Source organism: Rissa tridactyla, chromosome 3 (genome assembly GCF_028500815.1).
Source record: "Rissa tridactyla isolate bRisTri1 chromosome 3, bRisTri1.patW.cur.20221130, whole genome shotgun sequence".
NCBI lineage: Eukaryota > Metazoa > Chordata > Aves > Charadriiformes > Laridae > Rissa > Rissa tridactyla.
Window position 1 is genome coordinate 46,748,965 of NC_071468.1, and position 17,398 is coordinate 46,766,362.

General features: G+C 46.2%; 1 protein-coding gene across 1 annotated transcript; it reads right to left on the reverse strand.

The window, feature by feature from the left end:
* Positions 1–428: 428 nt before the first annotated feature.
* Positions 429–16,382, reverse strand: CCSAP (centriole, cilia and spindle associated protein). Its single transcript, XM_054194822.1, has 3 exons — positions 16,041–16,382; positions 6,796–7,127; positions 429–4,917 (listed from the first exon to the last, which is right to left on the reverse strand). The coding sequence occupies exons 1-3, from the start codon at positions 16,336–16,338 to the stop codon at positions 4,744–4,746; spliced, it is 804 nt and encodes a 267-aa protein (XP_054050797.1). The 5' UTR covers positions 16,339–16,382; the 3' UTR covers positions 429–4,743.
* Between the last annotated feature and the right edge of the window lie 1,016 nt (positions 16,383–17,398).

Genomic DNA, 17,398 nt, shown 5'->3' on the forward strand with positions numbered 1-17,398 from the left:
AAGCACTAAACAAGGGGAAAATACAGAATGTATTTGCACTCGCAACTTCTCCAGGCTATTAGGCAACTCACAGTTGACCCAGCTCTTGACTATTCATTGTATTCAACTAGGTATCCTGTGGCTAAAAGTCAACAGCTCCCACAAGGGCTTGAAAAAATGAATGCTATAAAAAAAAGCCCGATTACTCAGTGCAACTCATTTGCATTATATTCTATATGCTAAAAGATAAAAATATCAAGAAATACACTCTAAATCCAGAGAGTACAAATACCAGGTAGCTTTGTTTCCTTCATTTACTGTAGAACCAGCAACATAGAGAACTTCAGTATAGCCATCCTTTAACAGCTTAGGCTTTCCTATTTGCCAGATTATATTTGTTCTCAGTGATAGAGCACCCTGGTTTTTCCCATGTTACGCTCTTTTTCCAAAGTTCTAAATTAAGATTCCCAAAGGCTTCCGCATGCATAGCACTTCAGCCAGCTATTATATTTTAGGCTCTATTTTTATCTGTTAGTAGTAGAATAAGCCAGCCAGATTGGGAAATGGGTACTAAGAATCTGTGGGAGAGTTATAGGGGGAAGACAGGAGACAAGCTCAGCTCTTAGCCGGAATTGTAACTATAATCTAACCCTGTCCCCAACCCTAGTCATTCCAGAAGCCTGTCACTTACCTTTCAGGAGAGAGCCTATGGGACAAGCAGAAGCCACAGTCTGCATGCAGAGGCTAAAGTACCCTCTCATGGAACACCTGAGACCCCAAAAGCCACAGTACAAGCAGTCAAGGCACTTTGTGTCACTCATTTTATTCACATATACAAGTTGACACTACGCTATTAAATATAGACAATACAGAAGCATTAAAAACAAATACTGTTTAAAAACTTTAAAAAACACATATTGCTTCAAGCTTAGATGGTATTTCCCTATAGTTTTTAAAGTGAACTCAGTGCTAACAATAGCTGAGGCAGCTTCCCATTCACTTGTACCCCTAATGTTATAGGGCCTACTGTCAAGGTGTTGAATCAGGCTCCATATATGGCTTTGCTGCTGATTGCACTAACTGAGCTGGAAAATAAATTGGAACATCCAGGTTACCACGCATAAGGCCCTCAGATTGCTAGCTTTTGGTCCCTGTCACAGTAAAAAAAAAAGAAAAAAAGACAGCAAGGCCTTTATAGTTCAGTGGCACTGCATTATACCATAAAACAATGAAAACAATACACTTCCCTACATGTTAAAAATTTGCTTAAAATGTATATTTTCTATCCGGATAAAATCATTACCAAAAATTCAGGTCTGTCCCTCAGTTTTGTGAAGTTTGACTGTACATTTAGATATCACCTTGATTATCTCAGCTTCCAGTGAAAGAGTCTGTAATTCATAGTTGCAGAGATGAGACAGCAGTGACTGAACAGGCATGCTACTGTATTGTACAGGGACAGACTTATGCAGTTTTCATTGTAACATTTTACATCGTAAACACTGGTCTTCACAACACTATAGTTAAATTGCAGCATTACACATTGTAAAAGTCTGGTTTCACTTAGCTAAGTACTTTCAGAAACAAAAAGGAATGAACAGTTATTTTAATGAAAACTTTGGACAACTGAGTATTTACTGTGTTCTTACAAAGTTTTACTTCTAAAACAGGAGTGAGAAGTGTTCATCACTTGGCCAAATTCAAGAGACCATGCAAGACAAGGTCCAGAACTGCCTTAATTCATAGGGTGATATTCACTAGGTTTTCTGTTTTCAGTGAGTCAAATTTAATGCAAAACAGACACCTCCTGTAAGAATCTATGGAATATCGTTAAAGCTTTTAGACTTGAGAAGTTCTGCCTTCCAAGTCAATTGGCTCTTCATTTGTTAACATCAAAACACTAAAATAACAGGTTTCCAGACTTCAGCCTGACACATGTCAAATATTTTGTCAAAATACAACTCGCAGTTATCAGAACTATACTGTTTCACATGGCCTAAGCAAACCTACTTGCCTTTTTTTAGTCAAAGCGGGCCCAAATGCAGGAAGGCTACCCGATTTGCAGAATAATTTACCCCTCACTTCAGGCATTTTATTACTTAAACCAAGCTAGTACCAACATAGCACCCAGGATTATTTTTAGCTACAGACCATTTGAAAAAGCATGGCATTGCCCGATTAGTGTCACTACTGTCTTCTACCAAATTGTTTTGGCAGGGAACAGCTCTTGACCAGACAAGGATAAGAACCAGATCATTTCCTCAGTACACAGGAGCCTTGATGCTGTTGAAGATTTTCATGCTCTCTAGATCACCTGAAGAAGCCTGTTTGAGATGTTCTAAATTTGGTACCTAGTATCCAAGGCAGAAGACATTAAAGCCTTCTATAGTTATTGGAAACACCAACGTCTAATGGGAGGTTCATCTTATCCAAAATGGGTACTTAAGGCAGGCACAGAATCGTCTTGGCTCCTCCGTTCTCAGTGGGAAGAGAACAGTAGGAGCTGTCTTTGAAAGCCTGGCAAGATGAGCCCTGCCCCACACCATCAAGGAAACTGTTTAATGTGGCAAAATGCACCGAGGGCACAGTCCATCTGCTGTAGTTACATGAAGCCGGCAGAGGTGTACGTGGTGTTCTGGGCATCAGGAACAGGCAGAGTTTCTATTGAATAAGGCTGTTAGAACACGACTGAGCTACTGCTTTGCTACTGTTGCTCAAAGCTAGAGTGGATTTAGGAACTGAAACAGCATCAGAAGCAACTTCAATGTATTTACAGCAGCTGTTTTAAAGAGGAAAACATAGCATAAAAGGAAATTAAAGGAATCTCGTATGGAATAAAGGCATCCTCTGGAATAGTTTGACTCAGTTTTGGACACTGTTCTGAAGTTTTAAATGGATTTTCTAACCTGGGTTTACTTAAAAGTTAGAATAGAATAATTTTGCTATGTGTAAAACATACTTAAATCATACTTTACATACATTCCCAGACATAAAAACTGTAAGAACTCTATTAGGTAGCCTGAACAAGAATGTCTGTATTTTTATAGCTTTCTGCTTAAAAGGCAGGTAAAAATCAGATTATAATTTCATAGATTCTAGGACATTTTAGCAAGACTAAAACTGACGGAGTAATGAAACCTTTACTGATGTACCATAATTAACACTAGGAGGCAGCAGTGCTTGGTCCCTTTGCGTGATTACTTTCTTTCAATAACACTCAAACTTTTCACGAAGCCTGTAACTCTGTGTGTTGCAGCGGTAATTCTAGAGTCCTGCTTACTCACTGGGATTGTGGAATGAAGCTAAGGCTAGTGCAGGTTCTTGCTGCAGAAGTGCAAGCGTGCTTCCTGTGAGAAGGTGTCCAATCTGTAAAACACAAGCTTCAAAACAATTTAACTGAGAGAACCAACATATGTAACTAACACACAACACATCTGAACAGAACTTCGAAGCTCACAACTACAGCAATAATCTGCCTAAAGCTTAACTGAAAAAAAAAAATTTACAGCAGCTTGAAGAGAAAAAAAAACAAAAACAACCCCACTGAGGATCTCACAGACGACTGTCTTACTATGTAGAAGGAGGACCTACAAAGCGAGAGTGTTCAAACTCCATTATATACTCTTGTTTACTAAAGGGTACAACCTCTCCTTGTTCCCCTGGCCCTCACCCCCCTATAGGGAGGGGTCCCGCACCAATTTTGAGAGGCAGAAAGCATCTCAGGACTTCATCTACAGGTTCTATCAACATGATTTTTCAAGTTTAAAAACTTTAATAGTATACTTGTACAATACCACCACATGGAATGCGTATTGCACTCTGACCCCCACTAAGTGTAACAGATATTCTTAAGTGCTAAAAATAGATAGACTTCACTAGACAGGAGCCAGCCCTCTCCTTCAACAAACGGGCATGTACATGATTAAGCATAGAGTGAGTGTGACCACAAGCTTAACACAGTGGTGCAACTTGATACTGGTGGAACAAGCAACTGCTTATTGAGCAGCAGCCGTCAGATGATTGTCTACATCGGTTATTTGGTACAACAGGCACAGCAACAGCAAAACAATCCTGTAGCTGTTTCTTGCCCTGAAAATTTGTAGTTTATTCTAATGACCGTAGAAACAGCAATAAAAGTTAGCATCAGCAGATTCACTAATCAAACAAGGTTTTTCGAAAGTTTCTATATACAAACAATACTTGGTATTTTTGTTTGCCTATATATTTGTTTGCCTAAAGCATCTACATTTATTAGAGCTGTTTACCAGACCCACTGGCTTTCCTGATGCCTGTCTTAATATACTTATTTTGGTAGAAGTATGAAATCAAATAGTACTATAAATGCAAAGGCACCTCCATCACACCTTTAAAGTAATTTTCCAACACAACCTCCCCATGACTTGGACTTTTAAAACAAGGGACAACAGATTATTTGTAACCAAGATCAAAAAAGTGTTTGTTTTGACTCCTTGTATGCTAAGGTCCCCCTCTCCCCACCCCCAGACAAGTCAACTGAAGCATTAGAAAGATTCCCAAAAGGGGAATTGTTTAAAAGTTTGGATAGCTGTATTTAAAAGCCTCTTCAAATGTTATGGCTCCAACAATACACCCCACTGTGAGGTAGGTAGCCAAGATAAAAATATTGTAATAAATATTTTAACAGCTGGAAACTCCCTATAAAAACCTTGCATAAGTAGTTTGGTTCCTTGCACCAGTGTCCTGATATGCGTAACTTCTTTTGAAGATGCCTAAGGGAATCCGAATTCACCGAGCTCTTGCTGAGTAGCATCTCATATACTCCGTCATCCAAGGGTTGTCTGGCGGGGAGGGCTTTATTCGCCAAGCTTTCTCTGCTTCTGCTGACCGCACTCGCCTCTGAGAAATCTTCCTCTTCTCCACTTGCCTCCTGTTCTTTGCTCGTAGAGCAGATTCATGAATCTAAAAGACCAGAGTTAGTATTACAGCAGGAAAAAAAAACCTAGGAACGCCCCCAGCATCCTCCAGGAAAACGGAGGATCACTTTGTATTTGTCCCAGTCCCCATCCTGAAGAAACAGGGTTTGCTAACAAGATTGTATTTTCTTCTGTAATTTGTACCACTAACAGAAGCTCAGATTTTTTTTTTTCTTAAAAAAAAAATGCCTCAAATTCCATTCTGCATCTTTCCCACTTCACACTATTAAACAACTCAAAAAATCTTGAGTGTTTCTCAATCTTACTCTGACATTCTAAAAACCTCAATTCTCTTATTTCTACCATTTTAAATTCTTAAACATCCCTCAACATGCCCAAGCATCCCTTAAAACCTAAGCCATAGTAGTAAGACCAAACCCTAGAGACTGAAGAACTAATTTTGACAACATGCTGCAGGCAAACATACATATGTTTTTATATTAAGAAATTATCACATTTTCCCCAAATTTAAGAGCCAGCTTTATGTTTGCTTGCTTCCATCTCCAGATTTAAAACTGCCTCCCATCTCAATTAGGGGAAAATAATATTTTTCAAACATTCAAGAGAAGTGACCTAGCCAGACAGTAAGTAATCAGTTCCCGCTTAAAGATTAACACCCTTAGTGACAAAGCACTGCATAATTGGAAGCATTTCAGAAGTGTCCTGCCTGCTCACTCCAAACTCAAGACCTGATCTTAGGGGTTCTGTAACTGTTTCTAGCATAAGAAATATTAGAAGTCTCAGAAAGCATAGATATCTCTGCTCAAGTTGAGCGTCAGCCTGTCAGGCTCTAACATAAAACAACAGCCAGCTGTGTCCACCACTGACCACAGCTTATCACCCCAGCAGCAGTATCCATCATCAGGAAAGGCAGCTTCTTTCCAGAGCTGCAAGGCCCAAGTTCCTCATTTCCCTCAAAGGGTTGAGCTGTCCAGGAAGGAAAAGAAAGTGCTTCAAACCCTTCCAAAACAGCCCATCAGGAGTCAGCTCTATCTTACACATCAAGAACACCACCCACCTTCATCATCAGATATCTTGGGTCATAGATTCAGACTCTACATTAGTAGTAAGATAAAGACAAGACGCTGGGAGGGATACATTAATGATTATGTTGTACCAGCCTAGGAGAGTTATAGAAAAGAAATGGATCCGTTGTAATACTCCAGCCTTAGTGTTTCTTGCTAAGGCAGGAAACAGACCCCGCTACAGCGGAATCCTGGTGCTGCCCATGAATTTTATTTGTGCTATTTTGCTAATGTTTACATCAACCCTGCAATCCATCAGCCACCCGACAGACCATTCTGCTGTCAGCAAAATGTTCCCTGCTGGCAACCCGCTGAAAGAGGCTGCTAGACAGACATTTTAGCAGCAAAGCATTTCTACCTTCTCAGTGAGGCTCCTGCTCCTAGGAAGCGCCCCAGCAAAACTCACTCGTTCACAGCACAAGCTCTGCCCCAGTGTTTATATACCTGCCTGCTGTGGGGTGCCTGCTGCTAACTGCCTGCTGCTTTTCTCCTGCTTTCATGAAGTTCAGAATGCAGAAATACATTTATGAACAGCCAGTTTTGCTGGTAGCGCTGTAACAGCCAGAAAGAAGACAGCCAAGTTTTAATCAGAACTTGAAAGTATTAGTCAAACGTGGGAAGTTTCAAAACAGTTAAGAGCTATTTGATCTGGACATGTCAAACCTCTTCAGGCTTATTGCTAGATTTATTTTAATTTTTTTTTTTTAGAATTTATTGCTAGAATCTCCATGGACTCAAGTAAAGGCATCCCTGAGAAGTTTTACCTAGATATTAGACATATGTCTTACCCATGCACTAAGTAGCTACCACCCTTTAACAAACCAGAAGCTTTTACTTACTTCATTTGCTGAAGCAGAAGCACAGACATTGTGAGTTTTCTGGCTTCCAGTATCTGTCTGCCTTTCTCCCCACCCATACAGAGCAAAAGGATGTTTGTTCTCTTTTGGTGCATCTGTCTTTTGAGGACTTTTGGCTGATCTTCGATCATTACGACTGGACAAGGCACTTCGACTCGGACGTCGTCCTGTACGGCTGGTTTTGTCTGCTTCCTTTACAGAAGTGTGTTCCACGTTTTTTTCTTGCTCTTCCCTCTGCAGCTTTTCTTGCTCTTCCCTCTGCGGCTTTTCTTGCTCTTCCCTCTGCGGCTTTTCTTGCTCTTCTCTTTCTTTCTCTAAACAAAAAAAAAAAAAGTTATGCTCTAAGTTCCCAATGACAACATATTAATGTCTGGTTTGCACAGCCTCTCTTAACACATCATTGAAGCTGTGCTTTTTTTAGAAATGGAAAAAGTCATTACTTCCTTAGCAACCCATATATACCTTGCTTAAATGCCTTTGTTCTTTCTTTAGTGACTACAGTATTTCCAAGCCCATCCCTCTCTACATCAGCTTTCACATACTTAAACATGCCTTTCACTACTGTGGCTACAGATAACCAGTAGCTCCAGTCAGTATTTTGAAGACTGTTTCCAGTGATCGTCTGTCTTCACTATGTCATCTTTCCATCTTTCAGACAGCAAACAGATGGAACGCTGAATGCCATGTAGATGCTGCCAGCCAGTCAGAGATAAGTCTGATAAGAGGATGCGCAATATTAAATTCCTCGTATTATAAGCTTCCACTGAAAGAAAAAAGTGATTCATTTCTAAGCTCCGTGATTATTCCTGCATCGTGATTATGGTTCTCTGCTAATGAAGGAGAGGGGAGTATGAAGCAAAGACCGAGAAAAGTGATAGACATCAACCTTACTATCTGTTCTGTGAAGTGTGTTTTACATTTAAAGTACCACACTCTACAGGCAATACTCTCCCATGCTCATTTCCCCCACACACGCTTTTTAAACCTTCCCTAACAATGGTCCAGCATCTCTCTTCCAGGCACTGGGTATGTAGAGTAGGGTTTGTGAGGGAGAATTTAAAGTCTGTATCATTGTTAATTGGCAGATCAACACTGAAGTCTGAATCAGCATTATAAGACATTAAATAATAAAAACACAGGGAAACAACTGTTCCCTAAAATCCAATCTTCTTGCATTATAGAGCTATGGAGGAACTATTTTTCCTTTGTTTGTGGTGCCTCATGCTAGCAGTTCTTGACCTTTCTTGCACAATACTTCTTATATACAACAATTTTGATCTTAGACTTCAGATGAAAGCAGCCAGTAACTGGTATAGCACTGCAATACTTCATAAATCTAAGAGAAAGGCTGGTAAGAAAGTCACACCTTATGATAAGGCCGTAAGCTTTTTTGAACAAGTCTGTTTTATAACATCATGCCCATGGATATCAATTACTGACTGGAAAAGAATGTCCAAAGATTTTTCCCACCTTTGAGATCTGTACGGTGTTACAAACTGGTGACAAGAGATCTTGAACTATTCTGTTAATACTAATTGATCTAAACTAATTTATCAATGATCTGGACAAGCTCATCAAGTGCACCCTCAGGAAGTTTACAGACAACACCAAGTTGGGTGGGAGTGTTGATCTGCTTGAGGATAGGAAGGCTCTACAGAGGGATCTGGACAGGCTGGATCAATGGGCCAAGGCCAATGGTTTGAAGTTCAAAAACGCCAAGTGACAGGTCCCACACTTGGGTCACAACAATCCCATGCAACACTACAGGCTTGGGGAAGAGTGGCTGGAAAACTGCTTGGTGGAAAAGGACCTGGGGGTGTTGGTCAACAGCCAGCTGAATATGAGCCAGTAGTGTGCCCAGGTGGCCAAGGTGGTCAACAGCATCCTGGCCTATATCAGGAATAGTGTGGCCAGCAAGACTAGGGAAGTGATCATCTCCCTGTACTCAGCACTGGTGAGGCCCCACCTCGAGTACTGTGTTCAGTTTTGGGCCCCTCAGTACAGGAAAGACATTGAGGTGTTGGAGAATGTACAGAGAAGAGCAACAAAGCTGGTGAAGGGTCTAAAGCACAAGTCCCATGAGGAGCAGCTGAGGGAACTGGGGCTGTTTAGTCTGGAGAAAAGGAGGCTGAGGGGAGACCTTATCGCTCTCTATGACTACCTGAAAAGAGGTTCTAGCAACATGGGTGTCAGTCTCCTGTCCCAGATAACAAGCCATAGAATGAAAGGAAATGGCCTCACATTGCACCAGGGGAGGCTCAAATTGGATATTAGGAAGAATTTCTTCACTTGAAAGGGTTATCAAGCATTGGAACAGGCTGCCCAGGGAAGCGGTTGAATCGCCATCCCAGGATGTATTTAAAAGACAGGTAGATGTGGTGCTGATGGACATGGTTTAATGGTGGACTTGACAGTGTTAGGTTTACAGTTAGACTTTATTTTCTTAAAGGTCTTTTTCAACCTAAATTATTCTATGATTCTAATCAAATATACTGCTCACAGTACATTAGTGAAATATGACTCTGGAAAAAAGTATATACAACAGAACCCAAAACAGTTCTCCATCCTGCAAAGCTTTAACAGTAGTGTGGACAAGTTGGAGTTGTTTGCTAGACATTGAACATGATCCTTAAGCATTGTGGGCACAAGCAGACATTGTGATCTGAAGTCTCTGTGGCTTTTAGGCCAACCATGGCAACTAAAGCCTTTTATTAACCTAACAGCATAGAAGTCCACTAGGAAGGGATTCCTTTCAAGTGTCCACCTTTGAGCATTAGATGGTGCCTTCTGCTAGATCCACACAGTGATACATTCAAACTCTGATGACACAAACATGCTGAACTTGCAAGTTTTCTGCCACACCATCTATTTCTGGTTGTGGTAGGGACCAGCTGCAGGCTACCTCTGTTCCAAGTCTCTGTGCATACCTTGGTACATATGGAGGGAATTCCTCCACTAGCACAGGAGCTCATCTAGTTTAAGGCCTGCTTACATACTGAGAGGTTGATCACAAACAACTAGAACAAATTTTACCTAGGTATCTTCATTAAAAGCAAAAGGGTTTGCCAATCCTGTGTCACAATAGCAATCATTCCTGCTAATTGCTATGATTTAGCTAGTCAAGCAAGTACATGCCCAACCTGACACAGCTTTAATTTTGCTTCTGCATCCATCCAGCTCTGATGAAATGGAAGTTACCTGCCTGGCACACTGGGTAAGCATCCAGTTCAGCATCCATTTACTCTTGCACTCACTTCGCTCTTGTAGGGTAAAGACACGAAGGCTTGCCCCATGCCCCAGCATTCTCATGAGACAAGCCTCCTCATGCTCTCTCTTGCTAGCTGTTAGTCTTGCCTTGCCAGCATGTTTTCTACTTGCTGCCAACCAGCACAGATGCCCTGTTGAGGCTAGCCTATACACACATCTTCCAAGATATGCAGGTACAGCACTCAGCTACAGATGATACTGCAGTACAGCTGAGTATTCGATAAAGAGTAGCCAGCAGTGTTAAAGTATTTGGAGCTGTATTTGTTAAGAATTCAGTTGAGTGTCCCCACAAAATAAGCAAGAGCAGCAGTCAAGGCCAAAGGAATGACAGAGTGAAAACAGAAAATGGCCAAATTTCACATATCTAAATATTGGGTGCACAAAGTTTCAGTCATTATGGCCAAGGCTGGATAAAAAGCAAGCACCAGTGACCTCAATGTGGTAAGAGACCTGCTTTGCATAGTGTCCTGGGCTCTGGGACACACAGCTTCACAGCTAACAAGGCAGCTCATTCATCACAGCTGCAACAGGCAGCACAGAGCTATCCCCTTGCACTGTATTATTCACACATATCTCTACACAGCCCACTCCTAAGAAGGCACTGGCTAGGTCCCCTTCTGTGTAAGAGAGGCCATTATCAGAAGGAAGCACTGTTCTGAGAAAATAAAACCCTGAAGGGACACATACTGCTGTCAATCCTGGAACAGGAGTGCTTTTATTTTGGGAAGCCGTTCCATCCTCTGTTCAAGGGAAAATGGCATCTTCCCTCTCTATAAAGGAGAATGGAGCAACAGGGATTTCATCAGCAGCAGAGAAAGCATTTAGAGACTTTAACATACAAGGAAGCGGGGACTCGGCAATTGCATGGATACTTTAGCTTTAAGATACTACTTCAAGGTAACAGCCATGCCTGGGGATGCTGCTCACTAGGATATAGTCCCAGCTGGTGCAGAAATGATTGAGTCAGCTTGTCCCAAAATAGCAATAAAAGCATATGGGTAAATGGCACACAGAGCCCTGCACACAGTCTTACAGTAAATGCTGTATGCCAGAGCTTACTATAGCACCCTATGGGCACCTGCTATTAGAGCAGGTATTTCAGTCAACTCACCCCTACAGTGCATTTATACAGAACTCAGTTGCTGAAGGCACAAGGCAGATATCTTATTTAAAAGATTTGAGCAACTGTTAATCTATAGTTTATATCCAAGCCATTTTGTTAGGCACCCCTTTTCACAGGAAGGTAGAAAAGCAGCAGCTGATAGCAAGGAAGGAGTTAGGCCCAGCTGCTCAGGGAGCCCAGCCAGCAGCAACACCTACCCATCTCCTTCCCATGCAGCATGGCAGCTCCAGCAGACACAGAGAACTCAGAACTGACTGGCTGTAGCATTACGGGGATTAGACAGGAGAGGGAGGAAAAGCTAGGAACATTGAAAACTGCATCATGGATGCTAAGCAGAGCACACTGGACAGGAGGGGATTAAGTGCTTAGCAGGCAGAACAAGGCTGCCAGGCCCACCCAATATGGCTGTTGAAAACTCCTGCCCAGAAGAGGTCACTTAATACTGCATTGCCCAGCTTAAATAACAGCTCCCATCCAGGGCTCAAACAGGAAAAGCTCAAGTGGAGCTTCCCTCCCTCCCACAATACTGCATGCTCTACAGGTCAGACCCAACTCCCATTTCAAAGACTCTGCTGACTTACTAGAAGTACCAACAACCTTCTGATCAGGCCCTAGGGGTCAACAGTATTATCTCTATATAGAGATGTTTGCTCCTTACAGCACTACCTCAGGTTCAGGAGAAGCACTTTGTGCTTAAAGCTGCCATGGGAAGAACTCAGGATTTCGTGCTTTAGTACAAACACCTCTTCAAACAGGGCAGGTCTCCAAGACCTCTTGCAGGGGGCATATACTTAATTGTGGGTATGAACTAACTAGAGCTGGGTAGACAGTAGTTAATGCAGCTGAAACAGATTGCAACATCATTGCTTCCAGACAGTTTTTGTAGGAGGCCATGTTGGAGCTACCAGCAACACAGCAGTTCAGAGTCAATTAGGTTCACCCAAGCTTCATCTGCTGCAGAGCTCAGAAAGTAACAATGGCCTTGCCTTGATAGCAAAGCTTTTTTCCAACCAAAAAAAATTGGAGCAGCTTTGAATCACAGTACTATAAACTCCTGAACTGACACTACTGCCTTCTTCCCACACCACAAGGCACTCCTTCCCATGTGCTTAGGCCAGCAAACATACCTGCAACATTATGGCAGACAAGATTAGAGAACAACAGGGGCATACAGGGAAGCCGGGGAGGGACTCTTTATTAGGGAGTGTAGCAATAAGATGAGGGGTAACAGTTTTAAACTGAAAGAGGGGAGATTTAGACTAGATATTAGGAAGAAGAAATTCTCTACTGTGAGGGTGGTGAGGCACTGGAACAGGTTGCCCAGGGAAGCTGTGGATGTCTCATCCCTGGAAGTGTTCAAGGCCAGGCTGGATGGGGCTTTGAGCAGCCTGGTCTAGTGGGAGGTGTCCCTGCCCATGGCAGGGGGGTTGGAACTAGATGTTCTTTAAGGTCCTTCTAACCCAAACAATTCTATGATTCTAAGTTTCAAATTGGATCTTCTGCTGAGTTGCACTAGTCCAGATCAGTCACTTCCCCAGCTACTGTGTGACACCTGCTTTGATACCAGCTTGTCACTGCTGTCACTTAAGAGCTATGCACAAAAATGCTGAAGGCGAAATGGCAATAAGGATTGAAAGATGCCTTCATCCTGCATGTGTGTGCAGCAGTATCATTTCACAAGCAACAGGTCTGACAGCAGTGCTGCTGCCAAGAGCTCCTGTCTTTCACTTACAGGCCCACTGTGTTCTGTTGACAGTTTTGAGGATGTGTCAACTAGACCAGTTCATTTAGGTCAAGATTTTGTTGGATTATGTTTAAAGCATATCTGTGCCTGGGCATGTTCTCCAGAACAGTCCCACAAACAGTTGCTGCAAGTGAAGGGCCAGAAAGAATTACCAAGCACACCCTAGTATCACTCAGCTATAGCTTAAGCATGACATACAGTGACAAACCTTGTTTGTCCAACATGTTATCTCAGGTGTTCACATTGGTAGTATTTTAGACCAACACCACTAAACCTTAAAGTCAAGCTGCATACATCAGCTTTCTCTACACACACCAGAAGCATGTACAAACTGCTTTACAAGCACAAGAGGCTCATCTTAATGAGGGAAAGAAGCAACAGTTGCCACGAACACCCTTACAAATTGGCTTTACCACAGATACTAGGCAATATTAGTGCTTGCCAAACACAGTTGGCCACAAGCACTCTCAGTACCACTCATCCAGAAATGAGGTCCCACACACAGAACAGAGGGAAGCAGCAGTAGCCAGGTAACAGCCAGGATGGTGTAGCATGTGGGTGGATGTCAGATTCTGAAGACAAAAGATGTCATCAACATAAGCACACTCAGCTACCCCCACAGCACTTCAGTGTAATTAAGTTCTTCCAGAAAAAAAGCAGCTGAACAATGGAAGATTCACAGAGTGGCAGTTTCTATGTTATCTCCTCTGCATGTTTTAATTAGCCAGCTGCTAAGCAAAAGCAAAATACATCCTTACAATTGTCCAATACTGAATGAGTTGCTTGCTTACATATTAGTGTACACACTAGTATACAACAAATTTCCACTTAATCCAGCTGCCTAAGCAGAGATGTTTCAGTCCTTCTGCTAAGGACTTGCAAAGTTCTTAAATACTGGCAGAACTTAGAAAAACATTTATCCTAAGCCACTTGGCAAATAAATGCATGTTAGGTAGAGATTTTTCTCCTATTATAAGCATAAAATAGCAAGGACCTAACAGAACATTAGGTATTCCCTTACAGCAACCATGGCAAAGTTGCATCAACTATAGAGGCACAATGGCCCAAAACCCCTTAGACTGACAGGCCACTGTTGCCCCAACAGTCCCAGTTGCCATTGGGATGCAGTAAGTGAGGACACAATTACGCATGTACTGGATAGTCACACATGCCATCACCGACCGCAGAAAGTGCCTGCATGAGCAGCACATCCACAGCTATCAAGCTTTTATCCACTGCCAAAATTGGCCCTACCAGAATCAGGCTACCAAGTAACTCCAGCCATCTCTCTTCCCAGAGAGGAGTCAGGGAGAAGGCCAAGGACCAGAGTGCCCTGGCCAGCAGCCTCTAGCCTTGGCAACCACCAGTCCCATCTAGAATGTAGAAAGCTACCTGCTCCACCCCACTGGTTCAATGAGCAGAAGAAATTCTGGTTGCTACCAAAACTGCCTAAGACTGGCACATGTTCAGACTGCATCAGAAAAGGTGGAAGTGCCAAGTTCTGAGTGCAGCTTCAGCACCTTCCACCCTCCTCTCACTAGAGGCCAAGCCTTTAGACTGCCCATCAGAACACATCGCCTTTTCCCTTGCAACCAATCCCTCCTCTGTTGCAATTCCTTAGTGCTTCCTCTCACTGAGATGCTACATTACTTACTGCTTCCACACATACTCCGCAGTCTCACTTCCTCAAGGCCTGCTTGGAAGATTAGACCACTAATACTTTGTTACTGGTTAGCTGAGGTGCTTCCATCACTGCACAGCTCTGGGGAGGTGGAGTGCATTACCCCAGCACCCAGCAGCTGTGTGCATCCCCATACAGGGGCTGGCTACCATAAGTCCACCCAGCCGTGAGGTCTACAGCTCACTGCAAAACCCCATATCACTAACATGCTCTGAAACACCAGGCCTCTTGAACAGATGACAGGATAGCTAAAGCTTTTGTATAACACGGTATTCTTAAGGACAACGAATGCAGTTTAGCCTTGAATATTGGAATACAGATCATTCTAGTAAGCTTAGGCCCCATGGATATTGAAACAGAGTAATGTCTCCCCACTCCAAGCAAGCACACCTAACCCCAACACGATTCCCTAGGCAGCACAAGGCTTAGCTGAACAGTTCTCAAGGATTTGCCCTGCTACTGTGCAACAGATATGCAGCTGATTCAAAACACATTGCGAAACACCAGTCAATGGCTACCAGATAAAAGTTTTATTTCATTATAGAAAAGAGACGATATCCCATGGGATAAAAAAAAACATCAACTTTGGAAGCTTGACAGTGCTGTTACCTGTCTACCCACTCCGCATCCTTAATCCCTGAGACATCAAAAGGCAAGATGTGCAGGAAGAGAGACAAACACCACTAGCTCCGCACTTGCGTAAGCCCGCGGAGTTGCCTGCGCTCAGCCACAAGCGCAGACGTCGGCCCCGGGCGCTCAGCTGAGGCAGAGGAGGTGCGCGATGGCGTCAGGCACACACGGCCCCGCTCGCCGCTGCTTTCGCCAGGGAACCGGCTTATGTAATGGCGGCGATGCTCCGCTGCCATGGCAACCGTTTACATAAGGGCCCGTGACTCAGGGCGAGAGTTGCCACCACTCGGCTCTTTAAACAGACGCCTCCGATGCCGCAGTTACGGCTCCTCCGCAGCCCCAGCCAGGGCCTGATTTAGGGCACTTCGCTGCCGTGGCTCCGGGAGGGCGAGCGCCTCGAGAGGCCACCGGGGCCGCGGCGGAGGGGAGGCCTGGCCCCCGCGGGGGTCTGGTTCTCTGACACACCGCCCTCGGCGGGCACCCGACGGGAAGCCGCACGCACCACCCCCCGCCTGACGCCCACCCCGGCGCCCCGCTTCCCTCAGCGCCGGCCCCGCCATACCATCGTCCTCCCTCGGCCACCGATCGGCACAGGCGAGCCAAGGCGGGGAGCCGGGCACTCCCCGCAGGGCCCGGGCGCCGCCGAGGGTCGGCAGCCCGCTCCTCGCCGGGGCCGACCAGACGGAGCCATCTTCGACGCTCCCCGCCGGGGCTCAGATCGCCGGCCCGCGCCCCCCAGCTCACCGGAGACGCCCCCCGCCGCTATCACCCCCGCTCCCTACCGGGGCTCGCCCGTCCCGCCTCGCTCGACGCTGCCGCCGCCTCCTCCTCCTGCGCGACCGGGGGGCTGCCGGCACCCGGCGGCGAGGGTGACCCGGCGGTGCTGCTGCTGCCGCCGCCGCTGCCGCCGCTGTCCTGCTCCCAGCCGTCCCACAGCCAGGGCCGGTGGGCCTGCTCCAGCAGGCGGCGGCTGAGGCGGTAGCGCAGCAGCTCCAGGTAGCAAGCGCCGCACGACTCCCACTTGGGCTCCTTGAAGCGCTTCATGTACTCCGTCTTCACGCGGCGCGCCGGCACCACCATGGCGGGGCTGGGAGCCGGGATCAGCCGCCGCCGGGTCTCGCCTTCGCCGCTGGGGGCCGAGCCCGCCCCCTCCCGCTGCAACGTTTAAATCCAAACAGCGGCGCTCGGCCCCGCCCCCGCCTGCCCGCAGCCAATAGCGGCGCGCCGCCGCCACCGCAGGCCCCTCCCCAACCTTTCTGGCGTCACGGCGCGCGCGGCCGTGACACGCGCGGGCGGGGGAGAGGGGAGGGGGGTGCCGCTCCGCCGCCCCCGGGAGGGGGTGGGACGGTGAGGGGACATTGGGGTGAGAGCACCTGGGGACACCCCCTTGCCCTGCAGCCCCCCCTTCGCCTGCCGTGTGCGTCCCCGGCACCGGGGCGATCCCCGAGCGGGCCGCGTAGCCGGGCCCCCAAAACCGGGCGCCCACCGGCAGCCGCCTGCTCCGGGGCGCGGGATGGGGGGGGGAGGTGCGGAAGCCTGGGTGCTCCCCCCGGTACCGGCCGCGGCGGGAAACCCCTCCTGCCGCCCCGCCGAGGGGGCAGCGTGGCTCAGCCCGGCGCCTGCTTAAAACGGTGCTTACAACGCGCAGCGCCTCAAAATTAACGAATTTGCAACAACAACTCCTTTTTTGTGCTGCACCGCAGTGTTGATTTAACCTCCGCTTCCGCAAGATGGGTAGAGCGGTAGGGGCCTGCTGGAGGGGGGGATGCGGCGGGGGGGGAGGGGGGGGATGGCAGGGAGGCAAAGCCGCCTGCAACGACAGGGACCTCTCTCTCTGCATTTTGCATTAATCTGCCTTAAAAATCCGCCTGCGGTGAACGCCAGAACAGGATTCGCCTCGTCCAGCCGCCGTCGCTTGGGAAGCGAAGCGCTGGGGTGGCGAATGCAGAGAGCGGGGCGGCCTGCGCAGCCGGCGGTGGGCCCCGCGGTGTGCCCGCACCGGGACGCGGCCGCGCACCGCTCCTCCGCCAAGCGCCGCGTCTGGGTATTTCCTCCTCTCTCCCGCGCTCCACCTTTAAGGCATCGCCGCCCAGTCCCGGCCCCCGTGGGTCGCGGTTGTCCTGGGCAGGGTTGCTGCGCT